We start from the raw sequence: 24,262 nt of genomic DNA, 5'->3' as shown, positions 1-24,262 counted from the left end.
CCAAATTAGTTTTCAATTCATATTCGATGAGTCAGTGTAAACACTATGCACATTTGCAGGCCAAAACAAGGCCCTAGTTCTCATATATGGTCTGTTTGTTGTTATTTTCTCTAGTGGTCAACCGACATATCAGTCGATATTTGTCATTTTTCATATCAGAAATCATGTCAGAAAAGGAGTGTCTGAGTTTAGTTTGTTTGTGTTAGACACAAGAATTGTTTGTTTAGAAACAGGTGTTGTTAGCTAGTAATCACACATATTCTGACATATTTTTGAACAGAAGAGAAAGTTATATCCATGTTGGAGGGCATAGGTAAACCTGTGGCCTGTTGCAGCGAGGAAGAGATGGAGGAAACCAAGGAGGAAGAGAGGCATAAGCACAATGGAGAAAGACATAGGGAACACGAGGGAGTGCAGGAAAAAGAAAAGAAAGTGTATAAAGTTTTAGGAAGGCTAACAGCACAAGGAAAGACCTACCAGGTAGATGAAGATGAGCTGAAGAGAAGAGTCAAAGGAGAAAACATGTCCACAAACATGTTCAGAGCGTTAATAAGGGTTTGTATTGCTTACATTTACGTATAAAAGCACAAAAGTAGTTATAAGATGTAGTGGCCAAATAAAATAGTTTAAGGGCTGCAAGTTAATAAGAAGCATAAATATCACTGTTTTTTAAACGCAAGGTGCATCATCTTGGATTATGTCACAGTGTGACAAATGGCATGTGGAACTTATTCCCGCTGAAGCAGTGTTCCCGGGGGAACGCTTTGAGTGTAACCCTGTTCCCAGGCCTGTGTGTGCGTTTGTTGCTGTGACAACCCCAAATGATGGATTGGCAACAGGTGTGGGGGATTTACTCAGAGTTTGCGTGAGGCCTCATCAACAGTGGAGAGGATAAAAAGCAAGAGAGAGAGGTGGTGTGTGTGGTTTTTCTCCCTTGTGAAAAGTCGTTTTATTGGGTGGTAATAGTTACTGGAGGACGGGTGAATGAAGAGGACAGTGTTGCTTGATGAGGGATTCGAGGACAACAGAAGGAGAGTGAATTACCCTGTTTGCATTGGAGAGGAGCTGAGTAACTGAGAACTGAGTCTTGTAATTGCACACGTTTGACACTGAATCGGATGTGGTTTGGAGTGTTTGGATCACGATCATAAATATCACTGAGTGGATTGTACTGATTCATTACCGATCTCTTACCTCTCCCTCCTCTATAAATGGTGATGTGAACTCTGCCTGTGACTGTGAAGAAAAACATCTCAGAACATCCTCAGTGGCAGTGAGGATTGCGCCCTCCCCCTTCCCCTCGGACAGAAACCCGAATGTGAGTGCTGGCTTTAAATTGCACTTCGTGAAGTGAGTTTGCAGTGGCTAAAATTGATGTTTTCCCCCACAATATATGTTTGAAGTGGAATTGTCGTGTGTGTGTAAGCTACATTCCTTTTTGCCATGCACTCTCTCTGTGTCATGAGGGCTGACTGTCAATAGTAAGAGTCCTACGACACTGATTTGTTCCAACTGTCTGGATGTTGAGGAATTATCATCTGGGATGTGAATTAACCCCTCTGTTGTGCTAATAGGAGAAGAGATGCCCTGTTGAAATATTTACTATCTGCCTCAGAAAAGCTCTGTGCAACCTGTTGACTTCGAGTCTGCTGTATCCCTGCCATTCAACTGTATTGTGAGAAGTGTTCGTCCCGTCCAATGCATGTGAACTGTATACTTGCCTGAAACATCCATTCTGTCTGTGTCAGAAGAAGCCCCATTCAGCCTGTTGACTTCGAGTCTGCTGTATCTCTGCTATTCATCTGTATGGTGAGAAGTGTTCGTTCCTTCCAACGCATGTGAACTGTATACTTTGTCTGAAGCATTCATTCTGTCTGTTTCAGTAGAAATCCTGCACAGCCTGTTGACTTAGAGTTTGTTGCATCCTTGTGGCCCACCTGTGCTGAGAGAGGTGACTGTCCTTTGTCACAAACGTGTGATGGGCACGCTTTGTCTGGAATATCCACTCTGACGGTGTCAGGAGAAGCCACCTTACTGTAAGACCGTGCACCTGCCGTATACGTACTCGACTGCTATCATTCACCTCAAATTCCGAACCTGCGGAAGAAGGAAGGAAGGCTGGAATTACATACTTACCGGAGGAGACTTACCGGACCCCTCACTTGCCAAACACATCCCCACCTCAAGGCTGTGTATCTGCCGTGTACGGACCTGACCGATATCCATCCGTCCCATATTCTGCATCTGTGAAAAAGGGAAGGAAGTTTGGAAGTATTTAATTACCAGAGGAGACTTACCAGACTGCGGGCTTGCCGATCGTATTCCCACCTGTGAAATACCTACTTGACCACCCATCTGTCCATCTATTGCGGGGCCCGCACAGAGGAAGAGGGCGGGAGAGTCCCCGGTCGCTGCACCGTTCACCTTCAATCCCTGAGGGTAACAAAGAAGATTTTAGGTTAGGATTCCCAATTTGCTTTTACTTCAAAATAAAACTTGTTAAATTTATTCTCTGTCTCCGACTCTTCCCTCTGATACGCTCCTCGAGGTGGTCCTGGTTTAGGGGTGGGCGCAGTCCAGCTTGGCCCTCCTGACCTGTGACAATTATTAGTGGTCACAAATCATACACAGTTTGCCACATTGCCCCTTATGGCTATTTATAGAATACATGAGTGATATTTAGAAAGCTCTCTGCTCACATGCTTTGCATCTGTGACACTGTACTTGTTTATGCATAGGTTGGCAAAAAAGATGTTCCACCCAATGTGCTGCAGCAGCCTAAAAAGGCAAAGACAAAGGTGACGATATTCAGCACTTTAACAGAGGGAAGACCTTGCCAAGGGGTTTGGAATGGCACTGACCAAACATGTGCCAAAAGACCAACTACTTTCTGGGATACCTGAAGAGGACATCCCAGCAACACTGTAAGTATGTCTGTGTAAGCTCTCTTTCTTCCTCTGTTTGGTATCATGTCTTTATAATATATTGGTGGCTGCACCTTTATTTATTGGCTATGAGGAAAACATCCAGGAGTGAGTTAAGATGTGACACTGTATATCAGTATTTATTTTCCCAAAGAAATAAGAATAATTTATTGTATTCAGCCTGACATCCTTTTTGAAAAATAATGATTTTTAAACTTATGTCTGCTTTGCTGAACATTTAAATACATTTTAAGGATTGGGCATCTTGAATGTTGTTTTAATGTACGACCAATGGCAAAAGTTCCTTGGTTTTAAGGGCCATATTTACTAAGGGTTTAGCGCAAACCCTCTTTTGGCATTAAAATCTTACTGAATTTAAGTTTTTATTAGCACACAGTGAAAAAATAGCACTTTTTGTAGATGTTTTAGTTGTTTGTTAAAATTAACTGGCCTAATGTGCATTTTATTCTTACATTACCATTGTACAAACCTTTTTAGCCTGTCAACTAGTCCCTGTATCAAGAAGTCAGTTAATCAACTAGAGCAAAAAATTTAATGTCTTTTGTGATTTATAACAAAAAACTGATGATAGCAGCTCAAGTAACATGTACATTTAAATATTGTTTTGCAGGAGGACCATTGAACAAATGAAGCTTAATGTGCAAAACCTTGGCCCTGAATCAGAGCTGGATTTGGCCACTCACCGCTTTGGACCTACAGCAGCTGATTTTTTCTTTTCCTTTTTAGAGGACTGTATGAAAAGAAACTCAGCACCCATAAGGGGCACACATATACTAATGTGGAAGTCACATCATACAAATCAGTTCAGATTTGTAAACAAAAACAGAAAAGTTCAGATTACTTGATCATAATTAGATTTTTATTTCATTCTAGACAAATACAAAATACAAAGTTTTATTTTTGTGGTCCGTTTTATAGTAAATATATATTGGATTACTGAAGGTAACAGATGTATTAGATAACAAATACAAAGTTTGATAAAAATGGCAAAAATATGCACTTGAATAAAACATTTCTTTTAAACTTTATTTGAATTACTTTTTTGGCCCACTGTTTGCTCTGCATTTTCTTCTTGACTTAACAGGAAAACTTGATGTGACAGATGTCCTTGTTTTTGAGTTTGTTTCTCTGTCTGTCTTTCTTTTTCTTGTTGCAAACAGTGGATGTATTTTACGTGACATGTCCGCATCACAAAGTCTCCCAAATCCATTAATGTTCATACTTTCTTCTTTTGTTTGCACTTCTAGTTCATTCACTTTATGGGCAATATCCTCTGGAATTCTCTCCCATGTCTGTAGAATCTTCAGTACGCTTTCCAGTTTCCTGATAGTTGTACGACGCATATCTTCATATGCACTTTCATTCTCAATTTCATTTTGTATCGGCTCTACTGAATTGTTCATAGAACTTCTTGGTTTTGTCTCAATCACCTTATTCAGAAGTCCCTTCGCAAGCAGTAGACAAGCACATTTTTTATGGTATGAGAAAGTACAGCAGTCACATATACTTGTCACAATACACGGTTTTGATGCTGCTCTTCCAAATAAGCTTTCAACCTCTATTGTTTTTTGAGGCTTTGCAGTAATGCTATACTTATTTGTTCGAATCAAGTTATTGGCATGGGCCTGCAGTTGTGTGTCCATGTCTGGAAAAGTCTCAGGACCACAGCAAGTGAGAAGACTTAATAAAAAGAGATGCTTACACGTATGTGCCCTTTTACCAGCTTCACAACTGCAGAACTGTTCTGCAGGACACACACAGTAAACTACATGTGGATTATTCTCAGATGGAACATTGTATACGTATGTTTCTTTTGAAGCTATGGTAATTTTCATGGCCCATCCATTCTCTAGCATCCTCTCAGCAGATTGCTTTATTTCTTCCATTTTGCATTCCAAAGGGTTACTGACCCTCCCAACAGACTGCAAATCCTGTATTATATTGAAGTACTTGTCAGTCTTGTTCAGCAGCACAGCAATCAAATGATCCAATCTACGATTGCGGATGCCACAGAGGAATTGGTATTTTAAACGGTGGAAGAAACTATATGGGGGAAAATTTGATCAGAATGAAGTGCAGCAACAGGTTGGAATTATTACAATGTACACTTTTGAACAAATTAATAAATACTCAAAACACTACACTAGCTTCCAAAATACACTAGCAAGTCCAAAAATACATAATGCAGTAAACATGCATTAAAATTACAAATACCGTTCTATTAGATTGTTTGTGTCAGAGTCTCCATGCTTATAACATCTTCCGAAGTTAGACCACAGATGACCAATTGTCTCCCAGTGGTTCCTGAAGTACTTGCAGACATCTTTTAAGTTCTTAAACTGGCAGTGAAACATCTCAGATTTTTTCTTAAATTCATGTTCCTGTAAAAATGGACAAGGAAAATCATGTTTGACGTTATTAGTATAAGAACTGCAGACCTATACCCAAGTGTGTGCAGTTAGAGTACTAAGAATCTGTAATGTTCTTAATAGATTAAAATGTCTCAAACCATTTTTGGCCTATATTAAACATGATAGAATAAACAAATATAATAACACTGTTTGCAGTTACTAAAACAGTGACCCACCTGAAAATATCCATGTTTGTACACCCAAGAAATGCAAGTCTGTGTATTCTTTCTCAAGGGGTCATTATTATAAATTCAATGATTATTTTGTCTTGTGGACTATGTAAAGATATATGTAAAGATCTGTCATCTGAAATATCTTATTCAAGACAGAACTAAAATAAACTTATTAATTTAAAATAACATATTGCTGATACTGTAAAGTGTATTTAAACTTTTGACCTGAAGAGGCCAACAATTTAAATAACCTTTATTAATCATTATAAAACATGTAATGCTTAATAGGTCACTATATATATATATATATATATATATATATATATATATATATATATATATATATATATATATATATATATATATATACATATATATATATATATATATATATATATATATATATATATATTTACATAGATAGAAATATGAGATGTGTTTATTAACTTATTTAACATTATGTAATAATTAACAGATGATTAATATAAATAGAGATGCTTACAGATGTATCAAATATAATGCTTACAAACATAAAGTGTACAAAAGTTTTGTTTAAAAGTTAGGGATCAGTAAGACTTTACAACCGTAATCTTTCATAATGTTATTACAATATAAAATTATGGTTTCCATTTTATTATCTTTTAAAATATAATTTATTTCTGTTATGTAAATCTGAATTTCCATCAGTCATTACTCCAGTATAAAGTGTCACATGATCTTCAGAAATCATTTTAATATGCTGATTTTTTTATTAAATAATCGTATTAATCTGCCATATTATTATTATTATTTAAATTTTATTTTTGGAAACTTTTTTTCAGGATTATTTGATTTATAAAAAGTTAAAAAGAACAGCATTTATTCAAACTATAAATAGTTGCAAATAATGTAAATCTTTGCTATCACTTCTTATCAATAATGGTAGTGTATATTGTTAGAAAATATTTATATTTTAAATAAATAATGCTCTTCTTTTTAACCTTTTATTCATCAAAAAAATCTTTAAAAAATTCAACTTTGATCACAGGAATAAATAACATTTTCATGTATATTAAAATATAAATTTTTTATTTTGCATAGTAATACATCTGCACACTGTCTGAGTAGTTGTTCATATATATGTATGTATGTATATATAAATATATATAAATATATATATATATATATATATATATATATATATATATATATATATATATTATTTTTTTTTTTATTTTTTTTGCATCAAAAATTTAATTAATTTTTTTTAAAGTATATTCAAATAGAATATCATTACTTTAAAATGTAAGAATATTTTACACTATAATATTATTTTTCTGTATTTTTTGCCAAAGAAACACAAACATAAAAAGTAATAGTAAACTTTTTAGTAATGAAAAATATTATAAAATGTCACACTCAGAATATATATATATATATATATATATATATATATATATATATATATATATATATATTATATACAGACACACACACACACACACACGTACACAACATTTTATAATAACTTTCGTTAATAAAAACGAAATATTGTTACAAGCTTGTTACCAAAGTTTCATGAATGTCACATTACAAGATAAAATTGTACTTTAAAACAATTGAAATAGAAACACACCGTTGAACAGGATTTCAGCTCTGACATGAACTGCATGATGTGCGCTCTTGAATCTGCCTTTTCAGGTCCACTCACACCAGATTCAGATCTTGACAGCCATCGAGTTACTGCCTGTGTGTAATAAATGGTGGGCAAATGGAAAGTAATTTAAACAGGTGAGAACTTCCATTGGCCTAACACTTGGCTAGAATTATTACAATCAATTGATGGCAACAATTTTTTATAGTTAAGGGTTACTCAAAACAAAACAACAAAAATATGTTATTACTATAGCCCAGGAAAACTTTGCCCCAAAAATTTATTTCTCCCAAAAAAATTAAAATAAAAACTGAATTAGGAGCCAAACTGTAATGTCATCAGGAATAATAATTAAAACTGTGCTGATGACTGGCAGACTGACATGAAGCCACTTTGAGGTTTATTACCCAGATAACATTAAGTCATTTTATAGGCTAGCTGTATTCTCAGTTGTATCTACATTATAGTTATTTTTTATCCACTGCTAATTTTAGCCAAGTTAAATAACTAAATAATAACTGCAGTAAATGCTAAAACTGTTTGTAATATAAATTTCAACTCGTATTAATATTATAACCATAAATTAATATTCATTTTAAAAAGAATTATATCTTAACTTCGTACTTACTTGTGTTACATGGTACCAACAGAGGAGAACGTCTGACTCATTGAATACCTTATGGATGGAATTGATTTCAGCCTGGTCTTTATCAACCATAAAGCACCTAATAAAAATAGAAACATTTTTAAGCTTCAAGCCAGAGAAAAATATAACATATTACAGATATTTGCTGATAAAAATGCCTTATGTTTTATACTTTGTTGTTTACCATCTTTAGAAGTTACTAACCAAACCAATTTGTACTGTAACATCTACCAAGTAGCAAGTTTGGTCTAAATATGCTAAACCATTGCAGAAATATAGCCTTGAGTCCAAGTTTGCATGCCCTTCTTCGAATGTGTTTGCATGTTATTCAAGAATCGTTGGGTTTATCAAATAGCTTCTGATAACTTTTTTTACCAGCATAGTCTGAAGATTATCTGATTTGATTTTCTAGAAAATTGGAGCAACCATTTAAGGGAAGATTAGTTGTTGTTGTTTTTTTTGGGTGGGAAAAATTACCGGGAAAATTTTTATTTTATGGAAAAGGACATAGATAATTGCACAATTACATGATGGCACCAACTGAATTGTACTGAGCCAAGGAATCAGGGAAAAAAAATAATTTTGTTAAGAATTTATATTTAACATAAACATGAATTTGTACATGTGGTGGCACTGTAAAGTTTGGAGACATTTACTGCAGTTAATGTTGAAACTGTCCTCTATCAGTGTGGCAAATTTCATAACTTTCCCACAAGCAGTTCTATGGGCGACCATAGACTCAAAATCGGTGCTTGACTCCTAATTACACAATCTGTGTAATACATATAGCCATGTGTTTTTAGACATCCTGTGCAGAGGATACACTTTGCTGTGCACTAGATTAAATATGGTACATTAATTGCAGTTGCTATGTACTCATTCAGGTGATCTTTGGTTGAACTGACCCTTTAAGAAACTGAGTATACCCAAAACAGTATTGAAACATTTATTGTATATATTAAAAAAACTATATTAAACATTTTAATTTAATATATTCATTTCTGTTTGTATTTACCTCGGAGGTACAGGAAATGTTGGTTTCAGTTCTTCCAGTGCCAACTGAAGTGTCTCTTGCTTTTCATTCCCCAAGATGATATAGGTAACAGGGATTCCATGACCATGACTGTCCCTGACAAGTAATGTAAATAAAGGAAAACCGTACTGGTTGACACCATGTGTCGCATCCATAAAAACAATATCTCTTCCGTATTCTTGAAGGTTGTCTCTCATGGATGGTGTTTGCAGAACTATGACAAGATCTGTTTGAGGACTATAAGGCTGATAAAAAATAACATAGTCTTTAAAAGGGCCCTCCAGAAGGCGTGAGGTACTAGTGGCATCATCTTTGTGTTGCTGATATTTTCGCATCATACATGTGCGAATATTTTCAATATCTTTTGGGGTAACAAAATAAGCTCGGTTGTTGAGATCAGTATGTCCTTGTTCTTTTGACCACTCATGTGATTTTAGGAGAATTGTATCTGGTTTAACACCAAGAGATATTAAATCCTGAATATGCTTGACTAGCTCTTGACTAATGTTTTCTAAGTGGCCCTCAGAAGAACTTGATGGGTCATGTCCTGAATGAATGGTGTAAAGCCTTTCGACTATAACCAGTTTGTTGAGCCAGTCTGTCCTCTTTTTAAAGGAAACATAGGCCTTGCATCCTTTGGCACGTCGACTTCGTTGCGTGCATGCTCCAGACCGTTTGCATGAAAACAAGAAATATCCATTTTTTTGATTTTGCAAACTTGCAGAATTCACAGTCCTGAAGTTGGCATCTTTGGAGGTGTTTATGGTAGTGAGTCTTTGCTGTATAAATGCACAGGCATCTAAATCCTTTTCTAAAACATGGACTGTTATATCAGTCTCTTTTTTGTTTCCTTTAAAGCGCTCCTCTTTGTATACCGTTGTTTTTATGAATTCCTCCATCTCTGATGTCGAAATCTAAAAAGTAAAGGGACCCGAACAATTAGACTAAACATCAATAATGTCAAGTTAAAATCCATGATAATCTCAAGAAAACAATGCAATGCTTACTGTAACTTCTTCTAAACAGATTTAAAACCGTAATAATACATTAGCATTCATATGATGACATTAGGTCATATTCATATGTAACAGAATAAATCAGTGATGACTTGAGGTCATCATATTCATATGTGACAGAATAAATCAGTGATGACTTGAGATATTCATATTCATATGTGACAGAATAAATCAGTAATGACTTGAGGTCATCATATTCATATGTGACAGAATAAATCAGTGATGACTTGAGGTCATCATATTCATATGTAACAGAATAAATCAGTGATGACTTGAGGTCATCATATTCATATGTAACAATAAATCAGTAATGACTTGAGGTCATCATATTCATATGTAACAGAATAAATCAGTGATGACTTGAGGTCATCATATTCATATGTAACAATAAATCAGTGATGACTTGAGGTCATCATATTCATATGTAACAGAATAAATCAGTGATGACTTGAGGTCATCATATTCATATGTAACAGAATAAATCAGTAATGACTTGAGGTCATCATATTCATATGTAACAGAATAAATCAGTGATGACTTGAGGTCATCATATTCATATGTAACAGAATAAATCAGTGATGACTTGAGGTCATCATATTCATATGTGACAGAATAAATCAGTGATGACTTGAGGTCATCATATTCATATGTAACAGAATAAATCAGTAATGACTTGAGGTCATCATATTCATATGTAACAGAATAAATCAGTGATGACTTGAGGTCATCATATTCATATGTAACAGAATAAATCAGTGATGACTTGAGGTCATCATATTCATATGTAACAGAATAAATCAGTAATGACTTGAGGTCATCATATTCATATGTAACAGAATAAATCAGTGATGACTTGAGGTCATCATATTCATATGTAACAGAATAAATCAGTAATGACTTGAGGTCATCATATTCATATGTAACAATAAATCAGTAATGACTTGAGGTCATCATATTCATATGTGACAGAATAAATCAGTGATGACTTGAGGTCATCATATTCATATGTAACAATAAATCAGTGATGACTTGAGGTCATCATATTCATATGTAACAATAAATCAGTGATGACTTGAGGTCATCATATTCATATGTGACAGAATAAATCAGTGATGACTTGAGGTCATCATATTCATATGTGACAGAATAAATCAGTGATGACTTGAGATATTCATATTCATATGTGACAGAATAAATCAGTAATGACTTGAGGTCATCATATTCATATGTGACAGAATAAATCAGTGATGACTTGAGGTCATCATATTCATATGTAACAGAATAAATCAGTGATGACTTGAGGTCATCATATTCATATGTGACAGAATAAATCAGTGATGACTTGAGATATTCATATTCATATGTGACAGAATAAATCAGTAATGACTTGAGGTCATCATATTCATATGTGACAGAATAAATCAGTGATGACTTGAGGTCATCATATTCATATGTAACAGAATAAATCAGTGATGACTTGAGGTCATCATATTCATATGTAACAATAAATCAGTAATGACTTGAGGTCATCATATTCATATGTAACAGAATAAATCAGTGATGACTTGAGGTCATCATATTCATATGTAACAATAAATCAGTGATGACTTGAGGTCATCATATTCATATGTAACAGAATAAATCAGTGATGACTTGAGGTCATCATATTCATATGTAACAGAATAAATCAGTGATGACTTGAGGTCATCATATTCATATGTAACAATAAATCAGTAATGACTTGAGGTCATCATATTCATATGTAACAGAATAAATCAGTGATGACTTGAGGTCATCATATTCATATGTGACAGAATAAATCAGTGATGACTTGAGGTCATCATATTCATATGTAACAGAATAAATCAGTAATGACTTGAGGTCATCATATTCATATGTAACAGAATAAATCAGTGATGACTTGAGGTCATCATATTCATATGTAACAGAATAAATCAGTGATGACTTGAGGTCATCATATTCATATGTAACAGAATAAATCAGTAATGACTTGAGGTCATCATATTCATATGTAACAGAATAAATCAGTGATGACTTGAGGTCATCATATTCATATGTAACAGAATAAATCAGTAATGACTTGAGGTCATCATATTCATATGTAACAATAAATCAGTAATGACTTGAGGTCATCATATTCATATGTGACAGAATAAATCAGTGATGACTTGAGGTCATCATATTCATATGTAACAATAAATCAGTGATGACTTGAGGTCATCATATTCATATGTAACAATAAATCAGTGATGACTTGAGGTCATCATATTCATATGTGACAGAATAAATCAGTGATGACTTGAGGTCATCATATTCATATGTGACAGAATAAATCAGTGATGACTTGAGGTCATCATATTCATATGTAACAGAATAAATCAGTGATGACTTGAGGTCATCATATTCATATGTAACAGAATAAATCAGTGATGACTTGAGGTCATCATATTCATATGTAACAATAAATCAGTGATGACTTGAGGTCATCATATTCATATGTAACAATAAATCAGTAATGACTTGAGGTCATCATATTCATATGTAACAGAATAAATCAGTGATGACTTGAGGTCATCATATTCATATGTAACAGAATAAATCAGTAATGACTTGAGGTCATCATATTCATATGTGACAGAATAAATCAGTGATGACTTGAGGTCATCATATTCATATGTGACAGAATAAATCAGTAATGACTTGAGGTCATCATATTCATATGTAACAGAATAAATCAGTGATGACTTGAGGTCATCATATTCATATGTAACAATAAATCAGTGATGACTTGAGGTCATCATATTCATATGTGACGGAATAAATCAGTGATGACTTGAGGTCATCATATTCATATGTAACAGAATAAATCAGTAATGACTTGAGGTCATCATATTCATATGTAACAGAATAAATCAGTGATGACTTGAGGTCATCATATTCATATGTAACAATAAATCAGTGATGACTTGAGGTCATCATATTCATATGTAACAATAAATCAGTAATGACTTGAGGTCATCATATTCATATGTGACAGAATAAATCAGTGATGACTTGAGGTCATCATATTCATATGTGACAGAATAAATCAGTGATGACTTGAGGTCATCATATTCATATGTGACAGAATAAATCAGTGATGACTTGAGGTCATCATATTCATATGTAACAATAAATCAGTGATGACTTGAGGTCATCATATTCATATGTAACAATAAATCAGTGATGACTTGAGGTCATCATATTCATATGTAACAGAATAAATCAGTGATGACTTGAGGTCATCATATTCATATGTGACAGAATAAATCAGTGATGACTTGAGGTCATCATATTCATATGTAACAATAAATCAGTGATGACTTGAGGTCATCATATTCATATGTAACAATAAATCAGTGATGACTTGAGGTCATCATATTCATATGTAACAGAATAAATCAGTGATGACTTGAGGTCATCATATTCATATGTGACAGAATAAATCAGTGATGACTTGAGGTCATCATATTCATATGTGACAGAATAAATCAGTAATGACTTGAGGTCATTATATTCATATGTAACAGAATAAATCAGTAATGACTTGAGGTCATCATATTCATATGTAACAATAAATCAGTGATGACTTGAGGTCATCATATTCATATGTAACAATAAATCAGTAATGACTTGAGGTCATCATATTCATATGTAACAGAATAAATCAGTGATGACTTGAGGTCATCATATTCATATGTGACAGAATAAATCAGTGATGACTTGAGGTCATCATATTCATATGTAACAATAAATCAGTGATGACTTGAGGTCATCATATTCATATGTGACAGAATAAATCAGTAATGACTTGAGGTCATCATATTCATATGTGACAGAATAAATCAGTGATGACTTGAGGTCATCATATTCATATGTAACAATAAATCAGTGATGACTTGAGGTCATCATATTCATATGTAACAATAAATCAGTAATGACTTGAGGTCATCATATTCATATGTAACAATAAATCAGTGATGACTTGAGGTCATCATATTCATATGTAACAATAAATCAGTGATGACTTGAGGTCATCATATTCATATGTAACAGAATAAATCAGTAATGACTTGAGGTCATCATATTCATATGTGACAGAATAAATCAGTGATGACTTGAGGTCATCATATTCATATGTGACAGAATAAATCAGTAATGACTTGAGGTCATCATATTCATATGTAACAGAATAAATCAGTGATGACTTGAGGTCATCATATTCATATGTAACAATAAATCAGTGATGACTTGAGGTCATCATATTCATATGTGACAGAATAAATCAGTGATGACTTGAGGTCATCATATTCATATGTAACAATAAATCAGTGATGACTTGAGGTCATCATATTCATATGTAACAATAAATCAGTAATGACTTGAGGTCATCATATTCATATGTGACAGAATAAATCAGTGATGACTTGAGGTCATCATATTCATATGTGACAGAATAAATCAGTGATGACTTGAGGTCATCATATTCATATGTAACAGAATAAATCAGTGATGACTTGAGGTCATCATATTCATATGTGACAGAATAAATCAGTGATGACTTGAGGTCATCATATTCATATGTGACAGAATAAATCAGTAATGACTTGAGGTCATCATATTCATATGTGACAGAATAAATCAGTAATGACTTGAGGTCATCATATTCATATGTAACAATAAATCAGTGATGACTTGAGGTCATCATATTCATATGTAACAGAATAAATCAGTGATGACTTGAGGTCATCATATTCATATGTAACAGAATAAATCAGTGATGACTTGAGGTCATCATATTCATATGTGACAGAATAAATCAGTGATGACTTGAGGTCATCATATTCATATGTGACAGAATAAATCAGTAATGACTTGAGGTCATTATATTCATATGTAACAGAATAAATCAGTAATGACTTGAGGTCATCATATTCATATGTAACAATAAATCAGTGATGACTTGAGGTCATCATATTCATATGTAACAGAATAAATCAGTGATGACTTGAGGTCATCATATTCATATGTAACAGAATAAATCAGTGATGACTTGAGGTCATCATATTCATATGTAACAGAATAAATCAGTAATGACTTGAGGTCATCATATTCATATGTAACAGAATAAATCAGTAATGACTTGAGGTCATCATATTCATATGTAACAATAAATCAGTGATGACTTGAGGTCATCATATTCATATGTGACAGAATAAATCAGTAATGACTTGAGGTCATCATATTCATATGTAACAGAATAAATCAGTAATGACTTGAGGTCATCATATTCATATGTGACAGAATAAATCAGTGATGACTTGAGGTCATCATATTCATATGTAACAGAATAAATCAGTAATGACTTGAGGTCATCATATTCATCTGTGACAGAATAAATCAGTAATGACTTGAGGTCATCATATTCATATGTAACAGAATAAATCAGTAATGACTTGAGGTCATCATATTCATATGTAACAGAATAAATCAGTAATGACTTGAGGTCATCATATTCATATGTAACAATAAATCAGTGATGACTTGAGGTCATCATATTCATATGTGACAGAATAAATCAGTGATGACTTGAGGTCATCATATTCATATGTGACAGAATAAATCAGTGATGACTTGAGGTCATCATATTCATATGTGACAGAATAAATCAGTGATGACTTGAGGTCATCATATTCATATGTAACAGAATAAATCAGTAATGACTTGAGGTCATCATATTCATATGTGACAGAATAAATCAGTGATGACTTGAGGTCATCATATTCATATGTGACAGAATAAATCAGTAATGACTTGAGGTCATCATATTCATATGTAACAGAATAAATCAGTAATGACTTGAGGTCATCATATTCATATGTAACAGAATAAATCAGTAATGACTTGAGGTCATCATATTCATATGTAACAGAATAAATCAGTAATGACTTAAGGTCATCATATTGGTATGGACGTGCAACAACCTAGTCAGCAGTTCAACTGAGGGGTGGGTGTGGCAACAGTACTGTGCTGAACTGTCAAGTACTGTTCGTTTGGCTGCCTGGGGCTCGAGGATATAGTGCGACCAACTTTATTTTTGAGCAAGCATTGATTATGCGCGACACGATCTCAATTTGCAGGACACATGAATTCGGCTTCAAACGATGTGCGCGCACACGCTACGTGGGACTGGTGGTCACCCTACAGGAGGGTCAAACAGGCTTTTGTTTTTACAGTATTAAAAGTCATGGTACTAAAGCAGTTAGGATATGTCACAGAGCTTGATGCTTGCTTTTTTCAGAAGGAGCACATGTGCTTCAAAGTTAAAACATTTAGAAGCACATTAAAGAATTTTAGGGGCGCAATGAAAATGTATTAAATAATGTGTTTCACTTAATAAAGCTATAAGAGGAGACCTTTAAAAGCAAAGGGATTTCATTTATTTGAATACAATAAGTACACTACGTTTTCATTTATCTCAGCAGTATTTGATAATTATTTTTATTCTGTATGACAGTGAAAGTGAAAGTGACATGTCATTCAGCCTGGTATGGTGACCCATACTTGGAATTCGTGCTCTGCTTTTAACCCATCCAAAGTGCACATACACAGCAGTGAACACACACACACCGTGAACACACACCCGGAGCAGTGGGCAGCCATTTATGCTGCGGCCTAAAAATCCTTAAACTGATTTGGATATTAGAAGCATATTAGTGTATTGTGTATAAGAAAGGATAAAAAGATGGGTCTTTAATCTAGATTTAAACTGCAAGAGTGTGTCTGCCTCCTGAACAATGTTAATTAGGTTATTCCAGAGTTTAGGCCTCTAAATAGGAAAAGGATCTGCTGCCCAAAGTTGATTTGAATATTCTAGGTATTATCAAACTGCCTGAGTTTTGAGAATGCAGCGGACGTGGAGGATTATAATGTAAAAGGAGCTCATTCAAATACTGAGGTGCTAAACCATTCAGGGCTTAAGAAGTAATAAGCAAGATTTTAAAATCTATACGATGTTTGACGGAGCCAGTGCAGTGTTGGACTAGCTGTAGTTTGTTTACTAAGCGTGCAGAACAACCACCCAATAAAGCATTACAATAATCTAACCTTGAGGTCATAAACCATGGATTAACATCTCTGCATTTGACATTGAGAGCATAGGTCGTAATTTAGATATATTTTTGAGATGGAAAAATGCAGTTTTACAAATGCTAGAAACATGGCTTTCTAAGAAAAGATTGCTATGAAATAGCACACCTAGGTTCCTAACTGATGACATAGAATTGACAGCAGCCATCAAGTCTTAGACAGTTTTCTAGGTTTTTACATGCAGAGTTTTTTGGTCCTATAATTAACGTCTCAGATTTTTCAGGATTTAGCAGTAAGAAATTATTTGTCCAGTTTTTATATATCGACTATCCATGTTAGCGCAGTGGATAAGACAACATTTGGTGTGAGAGACCCGGGTTCGAATCCATTGTGAGACACCAATGTGTCCATGAGCAAGACCCCTAGTTGCTCCAGAGGCATGTGACCTCTGACATATATAGCAATTGTAAGTCGCTTTGGATAAAAGTGTCAGCTAAATGAATAAATGTAAATGTAATTTGTATGTTTCACCGGGCTAAGAAGAAATATAGAGCTGAGCATCATCATAACAGTGAAAACTAACACGGTGTTCCCTGATGATATCTCCCAAGGGTAACATGTAAAGTGCAAAGAGTAATAGTCCTAGTACTGAGCCTTGAGGTACTCCATACTACACTTGTGATCGATATGATACCTCTTCATTCACTGCTACGAATTGATGGCGGTCATTATAAGTACTATGATATGGTCTAAATCCGGACTGGAAATCAGATACCATTATACAGATACCATTTTTCTCTAAGAAGGAATATAATCGTGAGGATACTACCCCTTCTAGTATCTTGGACCGAAAAGGAAGATTCGAGATTGGTCTATAACTAACTAGTTCTTTGTGGTCAAGTTGTGGTTTTTGATGAGAGGTTTAATAACAGCCAGTTTGAAGGTTTTGGGGACATATCCTAATGACAATGAGGAACTAATAATAGTCAGAAGAGAATCTATGACTTCTGGAAGCACCTCTTTTAGGAGCTTAGATGGTATAGGGTCTAACACATGTTGTTGGTTTAGATGATTTAACAAATTTATACAATTCTTCCTCTCCTATAGTAGAGAATGAGTGGAACTGTTCCTCAGGGGGTCTATAGTGCACTGTCTGATGCGATACTGTAGCTGACGGCTGAATGGTTACAATTTTATCTCTAATAGTAGCGATTTTAGAAGTAAAGTAGATCATAAAGTCATTACTGCTGTGATGTTGGGAAATGTCAACAATTGTTGATGCTTTATTTTTCATTAATTTAGCTACTGTATTGAATAAATACAGGGGGTTATGTTTTTTTTTCCTTCTAAAAGAAACGAAAAGTAATCAGATCTAGCCATTTTTAATGCTTTTCTGTATGATAGGTTACTTTCCCGCCAAGCAGTACGAAATACCTCTAGTTTTGTTTTCCTCCAGCTGCGCTCCCTTTTCCGGGCTGCTTTCTTTAGGGTGCAAGTGTTCTCATTATACCACCGTGTCAGAATGTTTTTCCTTAACCTTATTTAAGCGTAAAGGAGCAACTTGGTCCATAGTCCATAGTTTCTGTTACATCATCAAGTTGTTCACAGGATTTAGACCGTATCATAGTACTGAGACTGCTCTCCTTAGAGTTACAAATGATCTGCTCTTATCATCTGGGGGTATGATAAGAGCAGGATACATCATTACCCGGTTGTAACAGAAATGAGTCGAACCAGACAAATTAAAGAGTCTATCAAAGCTGTGTTGGAACACGAGCCGAATTCCTCAGGAAGTCATAAAACATTCTGTGCCACAAGTCCCAAGCAAGATGAGCAACCAACTTGTTAACACAACAGCTTTCAACATTAACACCACTAGAACAATTATTTACAATTTCAATTCGAATAAGAGAAATTTGGTGTCAAATGTGTTGTTCGTAATGGAAATGCAACGCTGGACATCACATGTAAACCCATGAGATCGAGTTAAATACTTCCATTGACTTCCCCCCACCTAGCAGAACCAGACTGAAATTCCTAAGGGGGGGAGGGGACTTGTAACCTCTGTCTCCACAGAACATCCCTATGTCAGAGAATGACAAAGAAACTGTCTTTTGTACATATATATATATGGACCAAAATGAACTCCAAAATGACTTCTAAATGAGTCAGTCCATCGATTCACTCCATATTCATTTGTGTGTAACACATTTGACTATCTTTTATAATCACTTACTGTGTATGTTTTATTTATATATATATAAGTATGGTGTAGCTTTTATTATGGTGGAGAAAAATGCCGGCAGTTTAATCTAAATTGTGAGCATAAACCAAGTTATTTAATCTTTGATTTTGCTAAAGGATTGAAAGATTAGAACCTAGCGAGACGTGAGTGTGTGACCCGTGACGTAAGCAGTGTGCGCCCCCCTCAAATGAATGAAACCAGCTAGAGGAGACTGTTACTGTGTCCAAATTCAGGGTCTACATCCTTCGGAGGACGCATTTGAAGGATGTTACGTCACAGCGCCGCGACGAAGGCTGTCCAAATTCGTAGGATCCTTCAAATGCGGCCCACAAATGCGTCCTCCTTTTCCCCGAATTCGAAGGATGGGTGTGATGGATCCTTTCGCGTCCTACCTATCCCATAATTCTTTTCGGCAGGACGAAGCGAGCGGTAGCGGAGTGGGGGAGGAGTATTATTTTCGATGTTTTTTAAAAACTGGCTTTTCAAAAAGATATATTTTCAGTGGTTTTCTAGTTAGGCATTTTGTTTTAGCATTAAGCATTTTTTTTTTTTACATGTGTACGTGTATATGTAAAAAAAAAACGTTTACTTTCGTAAACTAGCTTCTTCCTTACTGCCTGTGTGAATATCCCCTTACACACAGCTTATTTGTTAGTGATTGAAGCTGTTTTAACGCTTCTAAGGACGAAAGAGCAGACAGAAGTGTTTATAAAGCTCCGGGGAGAGAACGATGAGCTCTTCACCCGCTTCTTGCTTGGCGCTGTCACGGTTGCTAGGCGACAGGATATGAGCAACGGTTAAGGGAGGGAACTGAAAGAAGGGTAGGCTGTCCAAATTCACAAACACCGACTTCCGGTTTTTGCGGTCGTCGGAGGACCCATCCTCCTTCAACCGGGTAGGAAGGATCCTAAGGAGGATGCAGACCCTGAATTTGGACACAGCTTGTAGGTGCGTTCCATTCGACAGGGTCCCTACGCAGTGTTCACTGCTCCCTACTCCCTGAGCACGGTATATCAGTTGAAGTGGAATTCACTGACAATAACCGCTCATTTGGAACGCCCTGCAAACGTAATCAAAGAAAGTCACCAAAGGGGTCGCGTAGATTATGATATAAATATATAAGACTACATTCATATTTTAATTTTTATTTACAATCACATTTAAAATATCTACACTATACAATAACAAATCATTGAGTTGTATATAATGAAAAACGTATGTTTATTATACACTTTAATTGACAATTGCTGCTATTACTTGACTAGTAATAGAATTGAAGCCCTGCTGTCATGCAAATATGAAAATAACTTTTATTTGGTTAACTGTATAGCCTATATGTGTTTTTAATAAATGGTCATATAATTGCATAGCGGTCTCGTGCGCCTTCTTCCTGCGCACAGCCGTATAGTAAACACTGAGGTAAATAAAGTAAAATAAAGAAAAATGGCAGAGCCTCGTCTGCTTCTAGTCACTTTTACTGTGCGTTCACACCGCCAGCGTCGAGAGCGTCAAAGTGGCCGGAAGTCATTCATTTTCAATGTGAGCCGGCGTCGAGCAGCGGCGAGTGGGCAGCAACCAATCAGAACGTAGAAGTCCACCGCTTGAGAGGATTCCAGAGAACGCAGTCCTGTAAACTTTGGTTCCGACCACATTAGTTCCCAAGCAAAATGGAGGAGAGATTGATCATTGCTGTTGCGGGTTTCCCAATAATCTACGACGTGTCCCTGTTTGCGTACAGGGACATAAATAAAAAAAATGATGCGTGGACCAAGGTGTCTGAGATTGTTGGTGTTCCTGGTGAGTTGATGATGTGCATTATATATTTTCTGAAAAACAAAAAAAAAAGCGGGAATTCCATGCTAACTTTAGCGCCAGAGCTTGCAAAACAGTGTTACTGCTGCAGAATATTTCTGACATGTCGACACATATTGATTAAACGAAAAATAGTTGTTGTAGAGAGCTGCTGCATATTTTAAAATGAAAGCAGTCACTTCTGCCTATTTTTTATTTATTTATTTATTTTCTACAAGGAAAAACAAGTGTTCTATAACTGGTCTCCCCTTTGGTATTGTCAACAAATTGCTTAGCTGGAAAAAATAATGATAAATGTCATTAGACTTAAATATATATACAGTCAGTGTCACATACAGCTGTGCCATTTCAGACATAGCATCCAAAGGAATTATTCTGAATTGTGGGTAATGAGGTGTTTATATTGAATGTGTTTTCTACTGTCTTCTCACTAGCGGATGAGTGTAGAAAAGGTGGAAGTCTCTTAGAGACACCTATAGAAGAGAGAGAAGGAAGGAGTCAGAGAGGAAGAGGAGTGGAGCAGGGGCGAGCAGTGTCCGGCCATGGCGCTACAGTGGGGTTATGGGTTTCCTCAACCCCTTCCTAGAAGACAGAATAACTGCCAGTAATATGGTAGGGGGGGTTGGGGAAGCCCTGACCCCAGAGGAGAGAGAAGATGCCATGGCCGGGCACAGTCAGTCAGCACAGACAACATACACACACAGTCAGCAGTGTGAGGCAAACCAGCTGAGTGAGAGCCCGAGCCAGTTCAGCGTTGAGGTTCAGGAAGGACCATCAAGCCCGAGCCAGTCCAGTGTTCAGGGACAGACAGGGCACTCAAACAGGAGAAAGAGAGCACACAGCAGCACAGAGTTTGAGGAGAGGATGCTAACAGCTTTGGAGTCTGTGAGTAGGAGAGCTAGCACTCCTCAGGAGGACAGTGACAGTTTATTTTTTAAAAGCCTCCTGGAGGACTTCAGGACCCTGTCATTGAGGACCAGGCAGGATTTAAAGTTCCAAATTCATAAGCTGGTTTATGATGCAAAATGTCTGGAGGCTGGACTCACTGAACACTGGGGAGAGAGTAGCGGGGGGCAGCTGACAAGACTGTGAGGGGTGTTAGTAAGCTTATTTCCCTCGCAGTCTTGTCAGCTGCACCTTGTGCTTTCTCCCTCATACACAGTAAGCCTTCTATGAAACGTTTTGTTCCATTAGTGTTAGAAAATGTTTAGTATAAAAATATTTGCTCCAACAGTGTTCAAAAATGTTCAGTATAAAAGTATTTGCTGCTATAACAATGTTCTAAACTGTTCTGCATATAAGTATTTGCTCCAAAAATAAAAAATGCAGAAACTTGAATGGATACTGCTGAAGTTTTTTTTTAAAGAATATTTTATTATTTTTAATAAAAATAATATGAACTAAAATGTGCTTTTTACGTTCTGTCTTTTTATTAAAAAATATATTTAGTTACCACTTTGTATGAAAGAGTTTCAAGTGGTACCTAAACACATTTTCTAAATACATTTTCAGCACATTTTAGTTCATATTCATGGTGTCTCACAAATAGCATAGTTAAGTACACTTGGATGTCCTTAAGAACTACTAAAGACGAATTTGTAGTATATTAAGTACAAAATTAGTGCATGAAAGTAGAGCACTTTAAGTACATTATGGAAGTGTAATTTTTTTCACCAGGGGAGAGCGGGTGTTGTCATATTATATTTATGGAAATCATGCTTTTTTTTGACTAATTTGTGGCTCTTAAAAGAGCCGTTAAAAGCAAAGGCTTATGCCACAGGTTGCCAGGGGACAGCTCCCTCTGTGGAGAAATAGGTCATCAATTTCTCCCGGACACGGATAGCCTCCCGTGTGGGGTTGTTGCTGCCCACTCGGGTGACCTCCTGTAGACCAGCAGCTTCTCCGTCTCCAGCTGATGGTATGGACGTACTGGTGCTGTTTGTGGACCTTCTCAGGAAGTTGTGCAGGACACAGGTAGCCTTCACACAGGCATCCACGTTGGCAGGGCTGATCTCAATGACTCCTCTGTACATACGCCACTGAGCTGTGAGAATACCAAAGGTGTTCTCAACAATCAGCCTTGCCCGTGACAGCCTGTAATTGAATATTCTTTGCCTGCTGGAGAGATTGTGTCCTGGGAAAGGCCGCATGAGGTCTCGGCGGAGTGGAAAGGCTTCATCAGCCACAAACACGTGTGGCTGGGGTCCCAAATGCTCTGCACTTGGCAGCAGAGCATCCTGTGGCAGGCCAAGGGTCCCATCTCGTAGTGCCTGGCCGAAAGTGGAGTTAGCCAGCGCACCGCCATCACTTGTCCTCCCGTAGCTGCCCACATCGACTACCCGGAAGCAGTACTGGGCATCTACCACTGCCAGGAGCACAACTGAGTAAGTCCCCTTGTAGTTGAAGAACAGGGACCCTGAGTTGTCAGGGGCCTTGATCACAACATGTTTTCCATCGATGGACCCAAGACAGTTGGGGAAGTTCCACCGATGGAGGAAGTCAGTGGCGATGCTTTGCCAGTCCTCAGTGGTGGGGACTGGCATGACCTCCTGCACCAAGGCATCCCATATTGCCCTGGCGACCTCTCCAACAATCCCTGCTACGGTGCTCACTCCCACACGATAGCTGAAAGCTATGGTGCGGTAGGAGTCTCCAGTGGCCAAGAATCTGCAAAAACATCAACTAATTACTTAGGCAAAATGAACAAACAAAAAAATTGGGGTGAACAGAAGAACATTTACTGAAGTACTGTAGCCTACTTGTGTACAAATTTGAGGTACTTGTAATTTCCTTGAGCAATTTTTTTATGTCCTTTCTCTATTCTACTTCTACTCAACTGCATTTTCAGAGGGAAATATTGTACTTTTAACTTAACTTACTTTTTTCCACCACAACAAACTTCCTCAACCAACTCCAACAGTAAAATCATGCTTTTACAATAATTAATTAGTAATAATAATACAATGGTATTATGTATAATAGTATCATAGTCCCAGTTCACTTTTAAACCTTTAAAATAATTTTCCTGATTATACTTACATTAAGTAATGTTTATACCTGATTATACTTAAATAACATTTTCAATGCAGGACTTGTATTGTATATACTTGTATATATTTTTACAGTGTGGTATTAGTGCTTTATACATTAAGTAAAGGATCTTAATACCTCGTCCACAACTGCAAAAAATACAGCATTA

The 24,262-nt window shown here is 35.9% G+C and overlaps 2 protein-coding genes across 19 annotated transcripts in view; one reads left to right on the top strand and one right to left on the bottom strand.

The window, feature by feature from the left end:
- Positions 1–24,262, top strand: part of LOC127963125 (uncharacterized) — a 299,165-nt gene that overhangs the window by 85,911 nt on the left and 188,992 nt on the right. The gene's annotated exons all lie outside the window — the stretch shown is intronic.
- Positions 4,602–7,880, bottom strand: LOC127964108 (uncharacterized). Its single transcript, XM_052564272.1, has 5 exons — positions 7,791–7,880; positions 7,145–7,255; positions 5,160–5,326; positions 4,748–4,988; positions 4,602–4,625 (listed from the first exon to the last, which is right to left on the bottom strand). The coding sequence occupies exons 1-5, from the start codon at positions 7,878–7,880 to the stop codon at positions 4,602–4,604; spliced, it is 633 nt and encodes a 210-aa protein (XP_052420232.1).

Source organism: Carassius gibelio, chromosome B8, assembly GCF_023724105.1.
Source record: "Carassius gibelio isolate Cgi1373 ecotype wild population from Czech Republic chromosome B8, carGib1.2-hapl.c, whole genome shotgun sequence".
Classification (NCBI taxonomy): domain Eukaryota; kingdom Metazoa; phylum Chordata; class Actinopteri; order Cypriniformes; family Cyprinidae; genus Carassius; species Carassius gibelio.
Note: the sequence above shows the minus strand (reverse complement) of the source record. Positions and strands in the feature narration are given on the sequence as shown.

Excerpts from the sequence above, each read along its gene's own strand:
- LOC127964108 (XM_052564272.1), bottom strand. The coding sequence starts at position 7,880 with ATGGTTGATAAAGACCAGGCTGAAATCAATTCCATCCATAAGGTATTC. Across the intron at positions 7,256-7,790 it reads GTTGGTACCATGTAACACAA|GCAGTAACTCGATGGCTGTC; the intron begins GTAAGTACGAAG and ends TATTACACACAG. Across the intron at positions 5,327-7,144 it reads AGCTGAAATCCTGTTCAACG|GAACATGAATTTAAGAAAAA; the intron begins GTGTGTTTCTAT and ends CCATTTTTACAG.